Below are 26,132 nucleotides of genomic sequence, written 5' to 3' on the forward strand. Positions count from 1 at the left end.
CGCTCGACTGTTGCTGACCTGGTTTGTCTGACACCTCTTATTGTGTTTTGTTTGTCTGTCCGTGCTCTGTGTGTCGCACCTATTTAGTGTAGGGACCGACTCCGTGGTTGTCCGGGCCGTTTAGGGCCGTCCGTGGCAATTAGGCAGGGTCAGTGGGTGGGGTCAGCTCAGGGCTCACTGTCCGTGTCTTGTCAGACTGCCTTTGCCATACTGACCATAACATCTACAAATGGGGATGTTTGGGTCTCACAGATAGAAGGCAAAAAATAACTCAATTTTTTGTCATGCACAGACTGTATTACACAGGAAAGGATTTTTGTTAAATGAGGGACTAAAGGAAGTGAACATTGCAAAAGATGTTTCATAGAGAAATCGGATTTAGACCATCACTGGTGGGGGTGCTGGAAAATGTAAAGCTTTGGGGAGAGGTTTTTGAGGTTATGTTTAACGTATTTGAGATGGAGATAAAAGACAGGTACTTATGTGCCCTACTGGGGGTAAAAACAAAACAGGGTTATATGGTTTTGAGGATAATATATATATTATTTTTTGTGGCAAGGCTGGTAATAGCAAGAAATTGTATAACTACTAGTGCTCCTCATAGTGACAAATGGAGAAATGTGGTCAATAACATACTAAGAGCAGAACTTTGGAAAAGGAGAAAGCAGAAAGAAATGGGGAGTTACTGGGGAATGTGTAAATTTGTGGTGGAAGTTTTGGGGCAAAGAAAGTGTGGAGACCGGAGACGGGACGTAGACGTATAGGTAGTTCTCCTGTGTGTGCTGTTGGCACCCACCTATCAACATTGGACATTCAGAGTGCTGTCCTGACTATACCTGATATATAGATAGATAGATAGATATTAATATATATATATATATATATATATATATATATATATATATATATATATATTACTTTGTTTGATTATTGGATAGTGGATAGTGGTACCTGATGGTAATTAATAGCTGATGCGCAATAATATAATAATATAATAATATAATAACACAAGGACAGGGAAGCCTCAGAATGTATGGACTGGGGATCTGCCCGGCTCATAGGGCTCCATTATATATGGACCTGTAGACTCGAGTGGGAAATCCAGTTAGGTAACCTACGCAGGCCGCAATTTAAGCGGAGAACAGTGGGGCCCTTATGGATGTGGACTGGGGAAAGTTGGGGTCCTCATGAGGACTGCCCGTGAATAGTTCAAGGGGGGTCCAGGTGGGAGGCCTGAGACTTTGGCCTGTGTCAAGAAGGTGAGATATAAATGAGAGGCTAAAAGTGATATAGAAAAAATATATATAACGGAATGTGGAGGAGTGAATCTGAAGAATGGATGGTGATGACCCTGTCTTGTTAATTTTGTTTCCTTTCTTTTTGTGCTCTGGTAGATAAAAAGGGGCATGCGTTAGGAGTTAAAGTAGGATATGGCAGGGAGTAGGGTGTCAGAAATGAAGTGGGTATAGACTACAGTATTGTATTAAAGGGTGTGTAAGACGGGTGAAACCAGGCCTGTCTTCTGGGAACTGTTGAATGGAAATAGTTGGATAACCTTGCTTAGGATATCAAATTAATATACTGAAAGGAGGTAACGTCAGTTAGTGAAGCTGTGAGATGGACGTATTTGTTACTACCACTGATTTCTTTTTTTTAAATGTGTTAATGTCAGTGTTTTTTGGAAAAATAAAAGAAATTGTCTAAAAAAAAAAGTGTGTGTCAGTCAGTAAATGTGTGTGTGTGTCAGTCAGTAAATGTGTGTGTCAGTCAGTCATGGTCAGCTTCAAGCTTCTGTGGACCCTTGGGCGGCAAAGCCTCAGGTGACCCCTCATCCATCCACTATGCACAATCACTTGAAACACCACTTACACAAATACACATTATTGTCACAGATACTGACTGACTGACACTGACATACCCAGACACTGACACACAGCACTTACAGCTCAGTCTCCTCCTTCTTCCTCTTTGTGGGGCTGGCTTCTCTTGACACTGGAAATTTGAGGACCTTATGGTCATGTGATCAGGTCCTTGACTCTTTCCTTTCTTTGTGCAGATCCTGTTCTATCTCCTGTGTCTTCTGATGTTCAGTCCGCTCACCCTGCACTACAGTAAACTTTAGAACACCAGGCCCTTCTTCTTCTCTGGGCCCTCAGAGTGGGCCCCGGCACTTGCCTGGATTAACCCTATGCTGACACCAGCCCTGGAGTCAGTGTGTGTCTGTCAGTCAGTAATCTGTGTCAGTCAGTGTTTGTGTCAGTCTATGTCAGTAATGTGTGTTTGTGAATGTTAGTGGTGTCTTAAGTGATTGTGCATAGTGTGTGGATGATGGGTGCATAGTGGATGTACAGATGATGGGCCTGCTGAGGCTCTGTCGCCCAAGGGCCTGCAAAAACCTGGAGCTGGCCCTGGACATGTCAAATAGACTTTCATTATACGGCTGTTTCTTAACACAGAGCTGGGAGAGAAATGCGCTAAACACAACTTCTCCAGGCTTACTCTCCAGAACAATCATGGACTGAACACTTAGGGCCCTATTCCACCGGATGATTATCGTTCAGATTATCGTTAAATCGTTCGAATCTAAACAATAATTGTTCGGTTGAAATGCAGTTAACGATTAACGACCAAACGAGAAATCGAAGAAATAACGAAGAAAAAACGATCGCAAATATGATCATAAGTAACGATTATCGTTCCATGGAAATAAGTGAATGTTTTCAGGTCTTTCGCAATAGCGGTCGCTTGAGATCGTTAATAGTTAACGATTATGTGAACAATAATCGTCCGGTGGAATAGGGCCCTTAGAATGTGACCAATCAAAACTTTTGACATACTTCTGTGGCATAAAAAAAAAAAAAAAAAAAAAGGAAATTGACTGCACTCCAATACCTCTGTCCACACTGTAGGTTGCTTGCTGCATGTGGCTAATGTACAGACAAAAAACAAATAGTGCAACAGCAACCTACAGGTTCTTAGAATACATACACCCCCAGTGTACACACAATAAAAATCTGCTCTATAGATATTAAAAAATGAGATTCTTAGAAAACCATTTGATCAAACAGAGTGTACCATGTCACCACGTTACGGTGTCCTCAGAAACATGGTCCTATCTATAGAACAGGTTTATATGGTGTGTATGCCGGGGGAGTATGTACAGTAAGCACTTGCACCGGAGGGTTGCTGTTGCACTTTTTGTTTTTTTGTCTGTACTTTAGCGTGTGCAACTTACAGTGTGAATAGAGACAAAGAAGTGCTGCCAATTTTTTTTTTTCCTTTTCTGTAGGGTGTGTGGCTACTTCATGTTGGCTTGCACTCCATCCATGTCCAGTGGGTGCTTAAAATATATATTAGTTGGATCCTATCTGCTCAGTTGTAGGCTTGTTCAGCCCAGGAGAGGCCATTTCTAGTGTGGGAATGCTAGAGTAGGACCATGTCTCTGAGGACACCTTAACATGGTGATATGGTACACTCTGTTTGATCAAATGATTTACTAGGACCCTATTATCTATAGAACAGGTTTTTATCGTGTGTATGCCGGGGGGAGTATTTACGGTTAACCCCTGCACCTGAAGGTTGCTGTTACACTTTTAGTTTTTTGTTTCATATCTCTGTGGCATGTCAAATGTTTTTATTGTTTTTTTGTGACAGTGCCTCTCTAATGCCTAGGGGTTCTTATTAATACATTATGAAAAATACCTGTAACAACTTAATTTTTTAATATTTTCCACAGCATTCTAAACAGAGAATATACACATCTATTGGCTTTTCAGTTTGCAATTGAATCTATTAACAATCGTACAGATATCCTGCCCAATATAACTCTGGGATATCACATTTATGACTCCTGTGGAAATGAAAATAAAGTAATAAAAGATGTTCTGCAGATAATGTCTGGACACACAGTAACAGCTCCAAACTATTCCTGTATGGAGAAGGATGCAGTGGTCGGGTTTATTGGAGATTTACTCTCTGTTACTACTCTCCCTATGGCCCAGCTGTTAAGCTTCTATGGCTATGCACAGGTGAGTTACTGTATTATATCCCAGACAACTTTACAAGGAAAAATTCACTGTTGTCTATATGTACAGTATACATGGTTTTGGACATGCTGGTGGGTTCTGGTGTTTTGGAGACTACTTGTCACGGTGAGCAAGAGCGGTAACACACACCTCCGAACTCGTGACAACCGGACCTTGGTTTGGACAGATGTGAGTTGCGGAATGTAGGTGCAAGTGCGGCAACAGAGATAACAGAGTCCCACTTTAAACAACTTCTAAACTTTATTTGAAAAAAGTATCTTAGTGCAAAAGGTTACAAACAGTGCTCAGGTAAAAAAAAAATAGTCAATACAGGTAGATAGATAAGTTGATAGAACAAAACAGTAACAGGTTATACGGACCGGATAGGAGGGCCCTTGCCTACTGTACTAGGTGTTTTGAGAAATCCTCATACTCGCGTATGGATGAGTCTTAGTTATCTCACCTAACCGTCTTCTGTCCCACAGTGTCGGGTGACCTGTCTTCTGGGGTAGTACGAGTCCCAGGTCTCTGCTCAAGGTGGAGCTGGCTTGTAGTGTCCTTCCTTTAAAGAATAGCGTCTTGTCAGTAGAGAACAGCTGAACTTGCACTGTGCTCTACTGTAGGTCCAGTATTGAGTTTGTCTGTCCCCTTTCTAAGGCTGTTGACTGTCCAATTTTAGCTAGTCTGTCTCCAGCATAGAGAAGCGTGAAGACTCCCTTGTCTCCCGTTTCCCTAGGAGTCTAATCTAGCAACCCATGGTGGTTGGGAAGCTAGTGTCAGGAACAACTATAGAGGCACTAAGTAACTAAAGGAAGCTGTTACCATGAAGAAAGAAGTGTGTGTGTGTAGCTAGACCTAAGTCTTATCTGCAGATGCGCTGTGAGAGTGTGACATCTAGTGGTTGGAGTAAGGAACAGCGGCCAACCCATCCTAACCTGTGACACTAGAGTGATACAGTTTTAAGAAGGTGTAAGAAGAGAAAAGAAAAACAAAAAAAAACACGTAGTGAGACACCACACCAGGATTTCTATAGCATATCTGTGAATAAGATGCCCCTCCCTAAAAAAAAACTAAAGTTTGGACACGCCTTCTCATTCAAATAGTTTCCTGTATTGTCATGACTATGAAAATTGTAGATTATAGCGGCATGCTTTTCCATCCGGTTTGCGTTTAGTTGGACCATCATTTATTTTTCAAAAGGACAATGACCCCAAACACACCTCCAGGCTGTGTAAGGGCTACTTGACCAAGAAGGAGAGAGATGGGGTGCTACGCCAGATGACCTGGCCTTCACAGTCACCAGACCTGAACCCAATCGAGCTGGACCGCAGACTGAAGGCAAAAGGGCCAGCAGGTGCTAAGTATCTCTGGGAACTCCTTCAAGACTGTTGGAAGACCACTACCTCTTGAAGCTCATCAAGAGAATGCCAAGAGTGTGCAAAGCAGTAATCAAAGCAAAAGGTGGCTACTTTGAAGATCTTAGAATATAAGACTAGTGATGAGCAAGTACTAAAATGCTCGGGTGCTCGTTACTCGAGCCGAGTTTTTCCCGATACTCGAGTGCTCTTTTCGAGTAACGAACCCCATTGAAGTCAATGGAAGACTCGAGCATTTTTTGAGGGGACTCAAGTTTGGTAGAGAGAAGGTCGTGTGAAAACCTGTCAACCTCAGAAATTGATGCAAACACAATGGAAATGGACAGGAAACAGCAGGGGCAGCATGTATGCATGCCTCTGAGGCTGCCTAATGGCACCCTTATGCCTAATTCTGTGCAACATCCTGGTTTAAACACAGGTAGGCATAGGGACCACCCAGAAACTCAGCCTGACACAGCATGGCAGTGAGAACACAGGGAACCATTAAAACAGAGGTAGTTTATCATGAACCACCAAAAATTCAGCCTTACACAGCATATTGGTGAGGACAGAGTGAACAAGGTAGAAGCGGTAGCCAGTCAGCCTTCCAAAAATTATACCAGACCTAGCATGGCAGTTAGCTCACAGAGAATCATTAAAAGTGAGTGAGGAAGAAAGTGAGCCTCCCCAAAATTAGGCCAAACACTGCATGGCATTGAGCACACAGAGAACTGCCGGGATCAGCAGTAGCCAACATGGAGGCCAGACAGGAGCAACAGTAACCAACATGGAGACCAGGCAGGAGCAAAAGTAGTTAACATGGAGGCCAGGCAGGATCAGCAGTAGCCAACATGGAGACAAGGGCAGGCACACCAGTAGTCAGCAGTAGTCAACAGTAGTCAACATGGATGCCAGTTAAGGCCCAGCAGTAGCCAACATGGAGGCAAGGGCAAGCACACCAGTAGTCAGCAGTAGTCAACATGGATAACAGTTAAGGCCCAGCAGTAGCCAACATGGAGGCAAGGGCAGGCACCACAGTAGTCAGCAGTAGTCAAAATGGATGCCAGTAAAGGCCCAGCAATCGTCAACATGGATGCCAGTTAAGGCCCAGCAAAAAGGAGGCAATGGCAGGCCCAGCAGTAGTCAACATTAATGACAGTAAAGGCCCAGCAGAAGTCAACATGGATGCCAGTTAAGGGCCATCAAAAAGGAGGCAAGGGCAGGCACACCTAGCGAGGCTCCCTAAAACTAGGCCAGACACTGCAGGGCCTTGAACACACAGAGAGCCATTACAAGTGAGTGAGGAAGCTAGTGAGGCTCCCCAAAACTAGGTCAGACAGTGCAGGGCCTTTAACACACAGAGAACCATTACAAGTGAGTGAGGAAGAAAGTGAGCCTCCCCAAAATTAGGCCAAACACTGCATGGCATTGAGCACACAGAGAACTGCCGGGATCAGCAGTAGCCAACATGGAGGCCAGACAGGAGCAACCGTAACCAACATGGAGACCAGGCAGGAGCAACAGTAGTTAACATGGAGGCCAGGCAGGATCAGCAGTAGCCAACATGGAGGCAAGGGCAGGCACACCAGTAGTCAGCAGTAGTCAACAGTAGTCAACATGGATGCCAGTTAAGGCCCAGCAGTAGCCAACATGGAGGCAAGGGCAAGCACACCAGTAGTCAGCAGTAGTCAACATGGATGACAGTTAAAGCCCAGCAGTAGCCAACATGGAGGCAAGGGCAGGCACCACAGTAGTCAGCAATAGTCAACATGGATGCCAGTTAAGGCCCAGCAAAAAGGAGGCAATGGCAGGCCCAGCAGTGGTCAACATGAATGACAGTAAAGGCCCAGCAGAAGTCAACATGGATGCCAGTTAAGGCCCAGCAAAAAGGAGGCAAGGGCAGGCACACCTAGCGAGGCTCCCTAAAACTAGGCCAGACACTGCAGGACCTTGAACACACAGAGAGCCATTACAAGTGAGTGAGGAAGCTAGTGAGCCTCCCAAAAATTAGGCCAGACAAATAGAGCCATTACAACTGAGTCCACCCAAAAATTGGAGTCCAGGGGCTGGGATATGTAGTGGACATGAACCCGGTTGCTGACAGCTAACTGGATAGACCAGTTGTCAGTCAGCACTCACCATCAAGGGTACACTTGATGCCTCTCGACTGGGGGTGGTGAGGCCCCGCCCATGGCTAGACAAAAAAAACAAAATAAAACAGCTGGCTGGTTGGCGGGGGCGCGATCAGTGGGCCCCCGGCAACCAGTCCCGCTCCTCTGCAGACGTAGTGTGACGTCAGGCAGTGAGGACACATAGAATACAGTCTTCTTTAGAGGCCCTGGAATTTGAGAACATGGGGAACCATTAAAACAGAGGTAGCATATCATGAACCACCCAAAAATTCAGCCTGACACAACATGGCGGTGAGAACCGAGCAAACAAGGTAGAAGCGGTAGCCAGTTAGCCTTCCAAAAATTATACCAGACCTAGCATGGCATTGAGCACACAGATAACTATTAAAAGTCAGTGAGGAAGCAAGTAAGCCTCCCAAAAAATTAGGCCAGATACAGCAGGGCCTTTAACCCAAAGATAACCATTACAAGGTCAGTGAGGAAGCATGTGAGCCTTCCAAAAATAAGGCCAAAAGCAGCATGGCATTGAGCACCCAGAGAACCATTACAAGTAAGTGAAACAGCAAGTGACCCTCCCAAAAATTAGGCCAGAAGCAGCATGGCATTGAGCACCCAGAGAACCATTACAAGTAAGTGAGGCAGCAAGTGAGCCTCCTAAAAATTAGGCCAGAAGCAGCATGGCATTGAGCACCCAGAGAACCATTACAAGTAAGTGAGGTAGCAAGTGAGCCTCCCAAAAATTAGGCCAGACACAGCAGGGCCTTGAATGCACAGATAACCATTGCAAGTCAGTGAGGAAGCAAGTGAGCCTCCCAAAAATTTGAGTGAGTCCAGGGGCTGGGATATGTAGCGGACATGAACCCGGGCGCTGACAGCTAACTGGCTAGGCCAGTTGTCAGTCAGCACTCACCATCAAGGGTAACCTTGATGCCTCTCGACCGGGGGTGGTGAGGACCCGGCCACGGCTACACAAAAAAATAAAATGAAACAGCAGGCTAGTTGGTGGGGGCGCGATCGGCAGGCCCCCGTCAACCAGTCCTGCTCCTCCGCAGACGTAGTGTGATGTCAGAGCATGGCAGTGAAGACACAGAGAACCATTAGGAGTGAGAAAGCAATTGAGCCTCCCAATAATTAGGCCAGACCCTGCATGGCGGAAGAAGACTTGGCAGTTGGCTGAGAATTGTAGGAAGAGGAGGAGGAGAGGAGATACCAAGAATCTTCATGTTCAGCTGCTTTCCCCAGGTGGACAGTTGAATTCAGGTGAAATCCAGGCTTTGTTCATTTTTATAAACGTAAGCTTGTCAGCGCTGTCAGTGGACAGGCGGGTGCGCTTATCAGTGATGATGGCACCAGTTGCACTGAAGACCCGCTCTGAAAACACGCTAGCGGCAGAGCAGCACCTCCAAGGCGTAAAGCGCCAGTTGGGGCTACGTATCCAGCTTTGAAACCCAGTAGTTGTAGGTAGCAGAGTGATCGTGAAGGACGGTGGTATGGTCAGCAAGGTACTCCCTCACCATCTTCCTGAAGGCTTCCCCCATACTTTGTCTAGACTGGGGATGGTTGACATAGTCTTGCTGGGGTGCCATTAAACTGTCAAAGGCCTTGGAGAGTGTTCCCCTGCCCCTTGACAAGCTGCCTGCTCCACCGCTCCTCTCCCCCGCTCTTCGGCCCACAGAACTACGTCCTCTGGTGCTAGTGGTGTCAGATGGGAAGTACATTTTCAGTTTCTGCTCCAGGGCCTATTGATTCACTCTCATACTGCGTTCCTCGGCAGGAATGAGGGTAGGAAAGTTCTGTTTGTACCGAGGGTCCAGGAGGGTGAACACCCAGTAATCTGTGTTGTCAAAAAAAATTCCCTCTCCTGACTAGCCTTAATTTCCTCCTCCTCATCATCATCCTCCACCGATTCACCCTCTTCAGGCCATACACGCTCAACAAGTAAGGATCGAGCATGGGTACCCTCTTCAGTGGCTGCACCAGTCTTCTCCTCTTCCTCCTCTTCTTCATTTTCCTCATCCTCTACTCGGTGTTGAGAAACTGATGTCAGGGTGGTATGGCTATCTAGCGGCGGCTGTTCTTCACCCGTCTCCTGAGACGAAGGCAAAGTGTCAGACTTCAGGCTGAGCAGGGAGGTTTGAAGCAGACACAGCAGCGGGATGGTGAGGCTGATGATGGCGTCATCTCCGCTGACCATCTGTGTTGACTCCTCAAAGGAGGCCAGTACCTGACAGATAGCAGACATCCATGTCCACTCCTCATTGTAGATTTGAGGTAGCTGACTGACCTGACTACCGCTTTGCACCGAGGTTGACATCTGGCATTCCACAATGGCTCTGCGTTGCTGGTAAACACTGGCAACCATCTGGAATGTGGAATTCCACCTCAAGGGCATGTCGCACAGCAGTCTGTGAGCCGGCAGTTGCAAGCACCTTTGCACTGCCCTAAGGGTGGCAGCATCCGTGGTTGACTTGCGGAAATGCGCACAGATGCGCCGCACCTTGGGAAGCAAGTCAGCCAAATCGGGGTAGGTCTTAAGAAACCGCTGCACCACTAGATTGAACACGTGGGCCAGGCATGGTACATGTGTGAGGCTGCCGAGTTGCAGACCTGCCACCAGGTTTCGCCCGTTGTCACACACAACCATGCCTGGTTTGAGGCTCCGTGGAGCCAGCCAAAAATCTGACTGTGCCATGATGCCCTGCAACAGCTCCTGGGCCGTGTGCCTCTTGTCGCCTAAGCTCAGCAGTTTCAACACCGCATGTTAGCGCTTACCCACCGCACTGCTGATGCTACGAGATGGAGGCGACAGGCTTGTGGAGGGTAATAGAGAGGAGGAAAAAGAAAAGGAGGAGAAAGAGGTATACAACTCATGAGAGACTGCAACCGAGGTAGGCCCTGCAATCCTTGGGGTGGGCAGCACATGAGCGGAACCAGGGTCAGACTCTGTCCCAGCCTCCACCAAGTTGACCCAATGTGCCGTCATGGAGATATAGTGTCCCTACCCGCCAGCACTTCTCCACCTGTCCGTGGTTAGGTGGACCTTTTCGCTGACCGCATTGGTCAGGGCACGGATGATGTTATCCGACACGTGCACCGTGAAAAGTAGTGGCGGCTGGGGACAGAGGACCGAGGGACAGCCAACGCCATGAGGTTCCTAAAAGCCTCTGTCTCTGAGTGGCAGTGTACTTGCGCTTCCGTGCAAAGGTCTGCTGCCGGGACAGTTGAACGCTGCACTTGGACACCTTGCTGGAGGGTGTGGAGCATAGTGGAGGTGAAGGGGTTCGTGTAGGGTGGAAGGCGCTCGTGCCTTGGGCCTGGGCGGGGGGACTGACAGAGCCAGCACCTGACACAGGGGAGCAGGGGTGCCACTTGCAGTCACTGAACGGCCTTGGTTCCACTGAGTGGGGTGTTTTGCACTCATATGTTGGTTAGGCTGGTAGTGGTGTCTCCCCTGCTGATCCTGGCGTGGCACACGTTGCACACTACAGTCCGTCGGTCATCCGCAGTTTCTTTAACAAACCTCCAAACTTCGGAACATCTAGCCCTGGCCACAGGAGTTTGACTCCGTGAAACAGTTGCTGATCTACTCGCTCTGCCCCTGCCTCTCCCTCTGGCCACCCCTCTTCCAACCGGTCCTGCGGGTGAACTTGCCTCCCCCTCAGAAGCACGGTCTTCACTAGGCTTATCCACCCAGCTCGGGTTAGTCACCTCGTCCTCATCCACCAGCTCCTCACTCTTCTTCTCACTTTGAGTTACATCCATGACAACAACCTCACTGTCTGACAACCGGGTCTCATGGTCATCATCAGACACCTCTTCCAACCCTGCTTGCAAGTCCCCACCCTCATCATTCACTGACTGTGTGAGCTGCATAGTTTGGGCATCAGGACAGATCGACTGCTCCGGTTGCTGTGACTCAGGGAAGGGTCCAGAAAAGAGTTCCCAGGAGCATGGGGGTGGATCTGAATCCCTTCTTTCCCTGGAGGGGCCAGGCTGTGGGGAAGGAGGCTGAGCTAATGGAGCAAGGGTTCCACTCCCTTGGGTAGCGTGGGCGGACTGCGTTGAAGATTGGGTGGTGGATAAGTTACTGGACACATTATCCGCTATCCACGTGATCACCTGTTCACACTGCTGCGGTTTCAATAACGGTCTACCTTGAGACCCCGTAAATTGGTCAAAGAAGCTAGGGAGTGGACGTCTGCGGTCTGCCACTGCTACCTCCTCAACAGGTGCTGCTGTGTCACTCTGCCCTGAAACACGGCCTCCAGCAACCAAATCACTTGGAACCCCACCCCCTCGACATTTCCCCTGGGGTTCACCATTTTATGGACACTGCACAGTATGGAACTGAGATTGGCCTTGTGTATGAAATACAGATATCTTGAAAAATAGTTGTAGTAACCAATGGTTTGGTGGGGCTCTACGGTGCTATCTGGTATGGGCACAAACTGTACACACTTTGTCACCCCAATACAATGAGCAGTGAAGTAAGTTCTATGCAGGATGCACTACAACTCCCAGCTATACAGTGCAATACAGACTAGTTTAGGTGGTGCTATCTGGTATGGGCAACAACTGTACACACTTTGTCACCCCAATACACTGAGCAGTGAAGTAAGTTCTATGCAGGATGTACTACAACTCCCAGCTATACAGTGCAGTACACATTAGTTTAGGGGGGGGGCTTGATGGTGCTGTCTGGTATGGGCAACAACTGGACACACTTTGTCACCCCAATACAATAAGTAACTCTATGCACTACAACTCCCAGCTATACAGTGCAATACACATTAGTTTAGGTGGTGCTATCTGGTATGGACAACAACTGTACACACGCTTTGTCACCCCAATACAGTAAATTCTATGCGAGATGCACTACAACTCCCAGCTATACAGTGCAGTACACCAGGACCGCCAGCCCCAAAATCGCAAAGGAGTACACTGAGCACTTCTTAGGGGTGTGTATGCAACACCTAATGTCCCCTTTCTGCCAGCAGCTGGTCACCACAGTGTGCTGGTTAAATCGCGATAGCAGCACTGCAACTCCCAGCCAGCAGGCTGTAGAAATAGTATTAATAAAAGCTTTTAAGCCCTGAAAAGGGCGGTTTGTTTGTATTGCTAGTATATACCCTGCCTACTGGAACACTAAATCCTACACTGACACTCTCCCTGACCAGCAGCAGCTCTGTCCCTAATCTCTCACAGCATGCGTCTGAAGCGAGCACTGCCAGCGCCGAGTTTTATATGGCAGGGTCATCTGATCGGGCCAACCAATCGCTGCTATCGACATGTATGGGTCCCACATCATCGCAGGATGTACCAAAGAGTCTCCTGCATGTTTATTGGCTGCGAAATAGCGAGCAAACTTACAGGAAACGGATGTTGAGATTTCCTCAAGTATCGCGAGATGCTCGTCCGAGTAACAAGTACCATCGAGTACCCTAATACTCGATCGAGTACCAAGCTCGGGCGAGCACGTTCGCTCATCTCTAGTTACGAACTTTCTCAAAGTTTTTGCAAAGTTCGTAACGAATCTGGTTCGTTGCGGTTCGGTTCACTCATGCCTAATTATTAGCCCGATTTATGTCGCCACATAGTAACCAGGCCCCTCTGTGCCCCCATTTAATATAAGGCACTCTCTATTTCCCCCATATAGTAAATAGGCCTATTTCTGGCCCCCAAATGGTATAAGACCCTCTCTGTGCCCCCATTAAAAATAGCTACTCCTGGCTCTCCGATCCTCTGTTAGACACAGTATATATTGTAATTATACATGTGTTAATTCATAGTTTTGATGCCTTCAGTGTAAATCTACAATTTTCATAGTCAGGAAAATACAGAAAACTCTTTGAATGAGAAGGTGTGTCAAAACTTTTGGTCTGTACTGTGTGTGTGTAATATATATATATATATATATATATATATATATATATATATATATCATGTTTCCAAAAAAAATAAGAGGCCCTCCTAAAATAAGACACCCCAACTGCACTACCAACTAGCCCACCAAAAATAAGGCACCCCTACTCTAAACTAGGGCACCCCCTGAAAGTAAGGCCACCACCACCACCCAGGAGTCACTTAATCCCTTCTTGGACCTTCACAGCTTGCACCGCAGGCATACTGGTCCATGGCCCGCCCGTCCTCTGCACGGCTTGTTAAATGCCGCTGCACCGGTGGGAAGGAGCATTTGTTCTGTCCCTTGCCATTCTAATAATACTAGTCTGGTATTACTTCAGTCAAGAAGTGCCAGTTTTTGAAACTCGGGAACTTCCCAATACCTCTGTGGCAGTGGGTACTGGGGTAATGATGCAGGGATAATTTTTAGCCATTTTACAGGCTAACACGAAGCCCTAGCTTAGAAATGGATGTCATCTATCAGACAGCTTCCACTACCAACATTGTAAAGTGCATAAAAAAAAAACTAAATATATCAAACAGATGTTTTAATTTAAATAACAACACTCCCACACCCCTTATTAACCATTTGACCAAATTAATAGAAAAAAAATCTGCTGGTCATCAACATAGTCCATGGAATCCAGCATAGTCCTCAGGATACTGGTATCTGAAAAACAAACAAAAAAGTACATTAAGGGCGCTCTTTCCTGCTGTGCTAGTTTTTGTCAAGAGAGGGGAGGGGTAAGTGCTCTCTGTCCACTGAGGAGAAAAACACCCATCATTTACAGTATGTAGCATCTGTACAAATAGCTGTTTACTGTCAATCCCACAGGGGGTTAAGTGGGGAGAGACAACGGAAGACATTTACTATTGTGTCTAAAATGTGCAACTTTTTTATGGAGTATTTGTCTGTTTTGTACCAGTCAAATAGAACTAATTTAACAAAATATTTTTAAATTTGTGGGGAAAAAAACTATTACAATAGTTGCAAAAAGTCTAGTACTGACCAGACGTAGGCCTGCACCTGTTTGTGCATCTTTTTTAAATGTCACAAATGATAAATTGGAGCACAAATCCCATATAATAAGAATTTTGGGGTGAATACCAGGGCCGAAAAAAGGAATTCTGGTGCCCTCCAAAAAAGAATTTACATACATACATACATACACCCTCACTCACACACACATACATACATCCTCACTCACACATATATACATACATGCACCCTCCCTCACTCATACATGCACACTCACTCACACATAAATCTATACATGCACCCTCATTCACTTACTGATACATACATACATGCACCCTCACTCACACGCATACATACACCTTCACTCATACATACATACATACATACATACATGCACCCCCACACAAACATACATATTTGACACCCAGCTATATACTTCCTCCCATGACATCACTCCTGCCTTCCTGCAAAATACCAGTGACTGTCTTTCTGCTGTCTCTAACACTATAACCTTTCTGTTTCTCAAACTTAATCTCTCCAAAACTGAACTTCTGGTATTCCCTCCCTCTAACAAACCTACACCTAACATCTTACTCTCAGTCTGTGCTACTAGCATCACTCCTGTGCTTCAGGCTCAATGTCTGGGGGTTTTGCTGGACTCTGATCTATCCTTAACTCCCTATATCCAAACCCTTGCAAGCTCCTGTCATCTTCATCTCAAAAACATATCCAGAATCCGCCCATTTCTCACCAGTGACACCGCTCAGACTCTGACTGTCGCCCTGATCCACTCCCGTCTTGACTACTGTAACTCCCTACTAATCGGTCTTCCTCTCTCTAAGCTCTCCCCTCTCCAGTCTATCCTGAACACAGCAGCCAGACTCATCTTCCTCTCCAGCCATTAAACCGTTGTCTCCCCTCTGTGCCAGTCACTGCACTGGTTACCTATCAAATCCAGAATACAGTTCAAACTCCTCACCCTCACCCATAAAGCTCTCCACAACTCTGCCCCTCCATATATCTTCTGCCTCTTCTCCACCTACCATCCTTCCCATGCTCTGCGCTCTGGTAATGACCTCACACTAACCTCTACCATAATCAGAACTTCACACTCCTGGCTCCAAGGCTTCTCTTGTGCTGCACCATTCCTATGGAATGCCCTGCCCAAAGACCTCAGACCAACACCCCCAGTTTCAAGCGTGCCCTGAAGACTCATCTGTTAAGTTGTGCTTATAACATTTCCTAATCTTGTCTCCCTCTCTGCTTTCCCTTCTGTATCCTCTCTATAACCTCTTTGGTGCCATCTACTTTGTACTTTGGTGCCATCTACTTTGTACTTGCTACCTTAGCTCAGAAAATGGCTTGTGACTGGCTCACCCAATCACCTATAGACACTTTGAGATTCTATGTACAAAGACTGGAACATCAACAAATAAAGCCCTTGTTGCCTCTCGGGTCACCCCCAGTAATCCTAGTCTGTACGCTCTTGAGAGCAGGTCTCTAATTCTGTATTTTTTATTTTATTCATTGTATAATTTAATATAAATATAACCTGTATTGTATTTATATATTTAAATAAGCGCTGCAGAATCGGTTGGCGCTAAACAAATATATATTATTATACATATTGTGGGAGGATTTGCTCAGTAGAGTGCAGGATTGCAGTGTGAACAGCAGTCAACAGGCTCAAACGAATAAAGTCCAAGTACAGGCTTTGCCTGCGTTTATTCTCCAATACAAGAGAACAAATAAACAGCCTTGGCATTAGGCAGAACACAAAATAAACTCTGCTTGTCCAGCACTAACTTAACAAAAGATGGCCCTGTCTATACGCTACGACTAGCTGCAGTCGCACGAACATAAAATATTGTATACAGTCCAGTATTTTACCTTGGTCAGGTATATGGCTTCTCCTGAGGCTGCAGCCTTCCAGCACACTCAGCTGCACCCAGCCTCACTCTGTCCATGGCTCTGCAAAACTTTATGGAGCTGCTGATGATCCAGCCCGAGCACCTGTGGCGTCTGACACCAAAACAATATCTGGAGTGGAGGAAGTGGAATGGACAGCCCCACTACCAAGCCTGCCATCCATTCCTGCCCCACTACCAAGCCTGCCATCCATTCTTGCCCCACTACCAAGCCTGTCATCCATTACTGCCCCACTACCAAGCCTGCCATCCATTCCTGCCCCACTACCAAGCCTGCCATCCATTCCTGCCCCACTACCAAGCCTGCCATCCATTCCTGCCCCACTACCAAGCCTGCCATCCATTCCTGCCCCACAACCAAGCCTGCCATCCATTCCTGCCCCACAACCAAGCCTGCCATCCATTCCTGCCCCACTACCAAGCCTGCCATCCATTCCTGCCCCACTACCAAGCCTGCCATCCATTCCTGCCCCACTACCAAGCCTGCCATCCATTCCTGTCCCACAACCAAGCCTGCCATCCATTCCTGCCCCACTACCAAGCCTGCCATCCATTCCTGCCCCACTACCAAGCCTGCCATCCATTCCTGCCCCACTACCAAGCCTGCCATCCATTCCTGCCCCACTACCAAGCCTGCCATCCATTCCTGCCCCACAACCAAGCCTGCCATCCATTCCTGCCCCACAACCAAGCCTGCCATCCATTCCTGCCCCACTACCAAGCCTGCCATCCATTCCTGCCCCACTACCAAGCCTGCCATCCATTCCTGTCCCACAACCAAGCCTGCCATCCATTCCTGCCCCACTACCAAGCCTGCCATCCATTCCTGCCCCACTACCAAGCCTGCCATCCATTCCTGCCCCACTACCAAGCCTGCCATCCATTCCTGCCCCACTACCAAGCCTGCCATCCATTCCTGCCCCACTACCAAGCCTGCCATCCATTCCTGCCCCACTACCAAGCCTGCCATCCATTCCTGCCCCACTACCAAGCCTGCCATCCATTCCTAAAAACCCGTCCTAAACACATTTTATCAATACATCCCCAGCAACTACCTTTGCTGGAGATCACATCACATCCCTGGTTTTTTCATGTCTCAGATAGTGAGACATGAACTTCCCTCAGTCCTAGTAGGTGTAATAGCTGAACCCAGGCTAAACATAGCGACCATCCAGGATTAACCCCTTCAGTGTCTCACAATATATACACCCTCACTTACTCATACACACATACATACATGCACACTCACTCACTCACTCACACACACATACATACATACATACATACATGCACCCTCACTCACACATACATACATGTACTGACCAGATGTAGGTGAATACTCAAAGTAGGCAGTAGTGATGAGCGAATACTGTTCGATTTAATAGATATTCGATCGAATAGTAAGATATTCGAATATTTGATATTCATACGAAAATCCCGTGAATATTCGGTAAATATTCGATAAGCGTTCATTTCCCCCCAGCTTCCGGTTTCACCCTCCAAATGGTCAAATAGATGTTTTTCACTAATCGAATACTTGTTCCCATAGATTTTAATGGGATTGAATATTCGATCGAATATTCGAATATTCAAGGGATATTCGTACGAATATCGAATATTTGAATATCTCACTATTCACTCATCACTAGTAGGCAGATTAAAAAAAATAGCTTCTAAAAAATATTTGCCCATCGACTAATGGTTCATAAATAAAACTTGGACGTCTCTGCTCCTGTCTACATATTACGAGGCACAATTGATACACTAATAGCGGACCGCTGGACTGAAAATGTGTACAGAAGCAGAGACTCCTGTCTGACACCAGACTCCCTGCTTCAACACTGTACGAGTGTCTCCACTATCAGCTGTGTGTGTGCCCTTATAAGTACACACAGCTGACAGGAGGCTCAGAGAGGGAGCAATCAGCTCTCTGCTCTGTGCCATTCACTTCCAGATAACAGGCTGTGTCAGGCCTGAGAGCTAGAAGTGATCTGGAGCAGCTAGTAATGTCTTTCTGGTCATGCTGCTCCATGATGATAGCGGCATGAGCAGCCTGACCAGTGCCAGTGCGGGGATGCCGGTGCTGCAGCCCTTTTTTTGAACCGCGGCCCATTTCCTGCACACACATCCCAGTGGTGGTGCCAGTTTATTCATAGAAAAAAATTAAAACGATGTACCTGATGGTACATTTGCTTTAAAGAAATATATTTAGGAGATGGGGGACAAAGGAGGAGGACTACAGAGGGCCACAGAGGGGTGACACATGTGGAGGACTATAGGGGGACACAGGAGGGGGACACAGGAGAAGGTACTACAGGAGGGGGGCATAAGGGGGGGCTATAGGAAGGGCACTGCAGGGGGACACAGGAGGGTGACTACAGTGGGACACAGGAGGGGGACTACATGGAGACACAGGATGGTGTATTATGACTAGAGATAAGCGAACCTCGAGCATGCTCGAATCGATCCGAACCCAAACTTTTGGCATTTGATTAGCGGTGGCTGCTGAACTTGGATAAAGCCCTAAGGCTATGTGGAAAACATGGATATAGTCATTGGCTGTATCCATGTTTTCCAGACAACCTTAGAGCTTTATCCAAGTTCAGCAGCCCCAGCTAATCAAATACCGATCGTTCGGGTTCGGATCGACTCAGTTCACTCATCTCTAATTATGACTAATTGGTGACACAGGATGGGGGATTAAGGCTACATGGGGACACAGGATGGGGGATTATGATTAGATGGAGCCACATAAAGGGGGTTATGAGTGCATATGGACACAAGAGGGGAGATTGTGACTACAAGAGGGGGCATTATTACACTGTGGAGGTGCAGAAAGGATCTCATTAAGTGTCAGGGCAAAAGGGAGGTATTTACAGCAAAGGGGCTAGTTGCTGTGTAAATGACAAATAGGGGGACCTTTGATTGGGGCCCAACGGATGGGGTATTGTATAGGGGGAGGAGGGTGCTGAAAAATTATGGAGTCTAAAATGTTTGACCGATAGATGCTGCGAGGACAAGTCAGGGCTAATAGAAGTCTTCATGGTGGCCTGGACCAAATGGAGGAGAGAAGAGAAAGTAAGCGACTCTAATGAGAGAAGACGTCACTTGTAAGCCACTGAACGTAATTGCATACTGATCACTTTACTATCACTATGTTTGTCGTAATGCTACACTCTCTTCAATGGTTTTTATTTAGTAGCAGTACTGGTATTGTAAAGTAATTAAGCAGTTGTACTGTGTTCAAGATGTGGCAGTATTAGTTTCCCCTTGTGTAATGGTAATATTTAGTCACTATGGGGGGGGGAGGTGATCTGTGGTCCTTGTGTGGAGGTATTATTTAATGTTTATATAATGTTGATCTTAGTTCTCGCCCAAGCAGCAGGAAAGCTAGAATTGGCCCTGCACAGACTGCTGCCTGAGGCCTCAAACCACTTCTGCCTAATGGCAAATACGGCCCTGAATGGATGCAGGTCCACTTGAAAAAAATAGGTGGTGACGTATGACTGGTAATGGTGGATGAGCGTGATATAGGAAGAAAAAACAAAAACAAAAAGAAAACTTTACTTTGTATAGAAGTAAAAAAAAAAAGAAAAGTCTTATCTATAATTACTGATACTCTTCCTTTGTCCACGTATTTTTCCTTCAATGGATAAACACTAGAGATGAGCGAACCTCGAGCATGCTCGAGTTTATCCGAACCCGAACATTCAGCATTTGATTAGCGGTGGCTGCTGAACTTGGATAAAGCTCTAAGGTTGTCTGGAAAACATGGATACAGCCAATGACTATATCCATGTTTTCCACATAGCCTTAGAGCTTTATCCAAGTTCAGCAGCCACCGCTAATCAAATGCCAAACATGCTCGAGGTTCGCTCATCTCTGATAAACACCTATTTTGTATCTCCTAGATCAGTTACGGAGCCACAGATCCTCTTCTAAGAGACAAAACTCTTTATCCAAATTTCTTTCAAACAGTCCCCGATGACTTAGTGTACTATAAAGCATTGGTGAAGTTACTGGAAAGCTTCCAGTGGAGCTGGGTCGGGATCATCACATCAGACGATGACAGTGGACAGAGGGAGCTACAAGAACTAAGTAAACTATTCACATCTCATCAGATCTGTGTGGAATTCAGGGTTAAGATGTCCATAGGAAATGTTAATATTGTTCCTTTGGAGTTGCAGACGTGTTCTACTGATGTTATACTTATCTGTGGATCCTATAACCTGGCGTACATGAAGTTCTTGTACAATGTCGCTCATGTTCTAAAAAACAAGACTCTTATACTTCCAAGTTCATGGTCATTGGCAAGAGAACTAATGTTTATGGAAGCTCCGGGCAACTGCAGCTTAGTGTTTGCAGTCCCCAGACACTACATAACCGAAATGTATGACTATTTTAATAAGGTCCAATTATCTGATCGACCTTATGACATGTTGCTGGAGGAGATTTGGATGCTGACGTTCAATTGTCTATCAAAAAATAAATTAAAGAACTACCTTATTTCACAGATGAATCAGCAACATTTAGGCCATTGTTCAGGAGAAGAGCAATTCAAAGAGCATTTCTATTTTATGGAAGATTCAACTCCTTACCAAGTGTACATCGCAGTCTTAATAATGGCACATGCATTGCATAATATAAACCTTATTCTTAATAGAAATGAAAAACTAAAAAATGTAAAAACATATGAATATAAATACAAGGTGAGTGTAAAATACAACCTAAGGGCCCTATTACACGGGGCGATTATCGTGTGGAAAATCGTTATGTCATCCAAATTTAAACAAAAATCGTACATATGTCGTTGATCGTTCATTTAGTTCTGACCCTAAAATCATTGTTAATATTTCATTGTTAATAATTGTTTGCTGTAATTCCACATTTGTTCACTAATCATTCAGTGTAATTCCACATTCGTTCCTTCTTTTGCTGGGACCAGATGGAGTAAACAATCGTACTAACGATCTTAACTAACAACTATCGTTCTGTGTAATATGGTGAGCGATTTCAGGTCAAGGGTCAGATTATCTGACAGACGATCTGCCAAAGATTTGAAGCCAAAACCAGGAAAAGACTATAAGCAGAGATCAGGTCATAAAGGAAAGCCTGAGATTTCTCCTCTTTTCAAATCCAGCCCTGACTTTGGCTTCAAATCTTTGACAGAAAATCTGTCAGATAATCTTTCTGTGTAAATGGGCCCTAACAATAAACAATCTCGTTTGCAATTGTTTATCGTTAATTTGTATTAGTTAAAAATTGCTTAGTTTAAAGCGTTTGTTAACACAGTGTTTTTGATCAGTATTTTGATTAGTATTTTTCAACAAAAAAGAGATTTCTTGGCAAATAACCGCTGTTATTTGAAAACAACAGCCGCTATTTTAAAATAACGGCAATGCAATTATTTGCCAATAAATGACGGTCATCCACTCAATTTTAACAGTGTGAACATAGCCTTTCTGGGTTTTCAAACCACTCCTGGTTTTGGTTGCAAAATACTGACCAAAATGCTGAGCAATAATACTGTGTTTGAACATAGCCCAATAGTGCAAGCACAAATGACTGAATCTGTTATAATATGCAAAACAAGAGTCCGTGGAGCCTCAGTTACGAGTCTCAAAACACGGGATAGCCAGATATCTCTAGCCTGTTGCCAACGGGGTGCCTCCATGATGGGGAGAGCACCACACCACCCTGATAAATAACCCCTTAAGTCCCACTCGGTTGCGAGTATTGGAACATAGACAGGGAAACAACAGGGTGGCCCCTTTTGTCAATGTCTAACTCAAGGTGCGAGTATTGCGATCATGACAAGGGCTTGCAAAGGCAGGCTTCCACCCACACTGACGAGGGGCAAAAACCCCGAAACGGCTGTCTGTGGGTGGAAGCCTGCCTTTGCAAGCCCTTGTCATGATCGCAATACTCGCACCTTGAGTTAGACATTGACAAAAGGGGCCACCCTGTTGTTTCCCTGTCTATGTTCCAATACTCGCAACCGAGTGGGACTTAAGGGGTTATTTATCAGGGTGGTGTGGTGCTCTCCCCATCATGGAGGCACCCCGTTGGCAACAGGCTAGAGATATCTGGCTATCCCGTGTTTTGAGACTCGTAACTGAGGCTCCACGGACTCTTGTTTTGCATATTTAAATTTTTGGGGGCATCAGTGGAGACTCTTGATTGAGTACTTCATTGGAATTTTTTTCGCTGTTCTCCTTGAGTTCAGTGATTACTGTGTTTTGTTGGTTGAATCTGTTATAAATTATATCTCTGAACCAGGGGCATAGCTAGGGGCATAGCATAGAGCGTTGTAGCAGTTGCATGGTCTGCCTCCATTGTAGCTACACCACTGCTCTGAACTAATAGTACTTTTCAATTGCTTTGAATTCAAAGGTAAAATAAATAAATAAATCATCAGTTCAGTCCAATTTTTGGTCTGTAACAATCCCCCTAACATTCAGTGCCAAGGATTTCTATAATTCTATATGGGGGTATCTAATCTCTGCTGCCACATCTGTCCTTGTCAGGGACTGTCCAGAGCAGTAGAAAATCCCCATAGAAAACCTCTCCTGCTCTCCAGACTGGAAAGAATACACCATTTCCTGCACTTGCTATTGTTCTGGACAGTTCCTGACATAGACAGAGGTGGCAGCAGAGAGCAATGTGTCAGACTGGAGAGAATACACCGCTGCCTACAGGACATACAGACTTGAGATTTTTTAATAGAAGTAAAGTGCAAATCTCTGGCACTTTCTGGCACCAGTAAATTTAAAAGAAAAAAATAAACAGAACAACCCCTTTAAATTTTGCTTTGTGGGTGAAGAGGCCTCCAAATTGTGTTTTATGCAGGCCAATTTTTCCCATTAGTAGTTTGTGCCTAGTTTCTGGTATTTTTGGCATGGACGACTAGGATTATATGTCTGTACTAAATACTTTCATGACATGTTCTTGGCATCATACGTCAATCATTGTTTTTCTTTTGGAAGTTAATAGAGTCTATAAGAAGAGTCAATTACCGAAACATTCTAGGTATGGATTTGTCCTTCAGTGAGACTGGAGAATGGTTTACACTGCTGTGTATTTTCAATTGGGTGATTAGACAATCTGGATCCAATATGATTATATCCAGGATACCTGTCGCAATATTTGATGCATCACATCCGGACCAGCTCAATGTCACATCAACAACGATAACATGGAGACAGAACACGGTACATTACAAACAACTCTAATGTAGAAAACCCTGGTCTGCAATAAAGAAATCTTTAACTATACATAAATAAAATATTTTTTTAACCCCTTCATGACCCAGCCCAAAATAACCCATACAATTTGGATTTTTGCATTTAAATTTTTTCTTATTCCCCTTCTAAGAGCTATAGCACGTTCATTTTTCTATCTACAGGGCCATGTCAGTTTTTTTTCCCCAGAAACAAATGTTCTTTTTAATGACGCCTTTCAATCTACCATAACATGTATGACAGAACGCACAAAATATAATTTATGAAAATAAGAATCGGTGAAATTGGAAAAAAAATGCAATACTTTAACTTTTGGGGGGTTCCTGTGTCTACTTATTAAACGTCCTTGTGCCACTATGGGAGTTCAGAAGGGGGTCGCGCGGCGACCCCCCCTCTGAACTGCCGCGATCACGGGTGCCGCATGTAGCCCTAGATCGCGGCTATTAGCGGGCACGGTCCGATCGCCGTGCCCGCTAATTAAGTACTTAGAAGCAGCTGTCAAAGTTGACAGCTGCTTCTAAATACTTGCTCATATCCATCCCTGGTGGTCTAGTATATGTGTAAAGTAAAAGAAAAATGTATTTTTAATAACACAAAATCCTCTCCCCAAATTAAAGTCTGAATCACCCCCCTTTCCCCATTTTATAAATAAAAATAAATAAAAAAATAGACAAACATTAATTAATCACATTCCTGATCTCACACGGTAAACGGCGTCAGCGCAAAAAAATCCCAAAGTGCAAAATTGTGCATTTTTGGTCGCATCAAATCCAGAATAATTGTAATAAAAAGCGATCAAAAAGTCGTATATGCGCAATCAAGGTACCGATAGAAATAACACATCATGGCGCAAAAAATGACTCCTCAAACAGACCCATAGACCAAAGGATAAAAGCGCTATAAGCCTGGGAATGGAGCGATTTTAAGGAACATATATTTTCTTTAAAAGGTTTTAATTTTTTACAAGCCATCAAATCAAATAAAAGTCATACAGGTTACATATCGTTGTAATCGTAACAACTTAAGGAACGTATATAACAAGTCAGTTTTACCCCATGGCGAACGGAGTAAACCCCCCCCCCCCCCCTCCCCAAATAAAAAAAAAAAAAAAAATCTTTTTTTTAATTTCACCACACATATAATTTTTTTTCTGGTTTCCCGGCACATTTTAGGCAAAAATTACATCTGCCATAGCAAAGTACAATTAGTTGCGCAAAAAATAAGGGCTCATTTGGGTCTCAAGGTGGAAAAATGCAGGCGCTATGGCCTTATATACATGAGGAGGGAAAAACGAAAACGCAAAAATGAAAACTGGCTGTGTCCCCTAAGGGTTAATGCACTTTACGGTAAAAGTGACATGATGCTGTTATTCTATAGGTCAGTCCCAACACAACAATATGCAAGTTTACACAGATTTTCCAATTTTTCTTTTTATAATGAATTGGAAATAATAATAATAATAATAATAATTAAAATCGCCCTATTGTGACTCTTATAACGTTTTTTTTTTTTTCACCTTTTTTTTAACTACCATATTTGTGTAAATCTGATGTTTTGATCACTTTTTATTATTTATAAATATAAATATATATATATATATATATATATATATATATATATATATATATAATGTAACAAAAAAATCTGCAATCTTGGCGTTTGATTACCTCTTTCCATTTATGCCATTTGCTGTACGGGATCACTATTGTTATATTTCAATAGATCGGGCAAATACGCACTCTACAGTATTTTATTGGGAGAGGGGCTTTGGGTTTTTTTTTTTTTTTTTTTTACTTTTTATTACATACACATATACACTGATCACTACTACGTCATAGCATAGCACTGATCAAAGTTATCGGCATTCTAAACATAGTCTCTACCTGTGTTCTGAGAGAGTGATCGGGACCCCTGCATTCACACTTCTGGGGTTCCACTCAATAAGTGACAGAAGCTGCCCTTGTCCCTTACACGCTGAGATCGCACCCCAATAACGGCGTTTAGGGGTTAATGACAGGCTGCAGCACCATCACTGCAGCCTGTCATTACCACTGATAGCCACTGGTCCTCGCTCGCTATGAAGTGAGCTCAGCTCCAGAGCTCTCTTCATAGCTGAGGACATCCGTTACACCCAGGGTCATCTGGTGACAGGCGGCCGTGGCTTACCGGTACGTCCTAGGTCAGCTAGTGGTTAATTACTACTATTAAATCGCTTAGCGTGCCCTGATGCACCTTTTTATAGTTTCTTGATACAGCCTTCTGTTCCAGAGATATATGGATTTAGTGTTTGTTTGGCAATTAGGTTGTTATATGGATGGACATGAACTTAATTTTGTTAATGGGACTAAATGTCGAGAGATGAGTGTAATTATACAGTCAGGTTGTATATTAGGCATTTACGCCCCCTACTGTATGACCCTGCCCTTTTTACTGATAATAATGCCCAATATTAAAATGAAATTCACACCCATCTGACTAATAACCAAATTTTCAATAAAAAAAAAAAAAGTGTATATATATCACAGGGGCCAGGAAGGCGTATCAAGAATCTGTAAAAAAAAAAGTGTTTTA

The 26,132-nt window shown here is 44.8% G+C and overlaps 1 protein-coding gene across 1 annotated transcript in view; it reads left to right on the forward strand.

The window, feature by feature from the left end:
* Positions 1-356: 356 nt before the first annotated feature.
* The window catches only part of LOC138796489 (vomeronasal type-2 receptor 26-like), a 32,020-nt gene continuing 6,244 nt past the window's right edge, over positions 357-26,132 (forward strand). The window contains exons 1-3 of the mRNA XM_069976095.1: positions 357-475; positions 3,737-4,028; positions 20,232-21,029. Of these exons, the coding sequence (XP_069832196.1) occupies positions 357-475; positions 3,737-4,028; positions 20,232-21,029 (1,209 nt within the window). The remainder of the gene's footprint in view (positions 476-3,736; positions 4,029-20,231; positions 21,030-26,132) is intronic.

Source organism: Dendropsophus ebraccatus, chromosome 7 (assembly GCF_027789765.1).
Source record: "Dendropsophus ebraccatus isolate aDenEbr1 chromosome 7, aDenEbr1.pat, whole genome shotgun sequence".
In the NCBI taxonomy this organism is placed as follows: domain Eukaryota; kingdom Metazoa; phylum Chordata; class Amphibia; order Anura; family Hylidae; genus Dendropsophus; species Dendropsophus ebraccatus.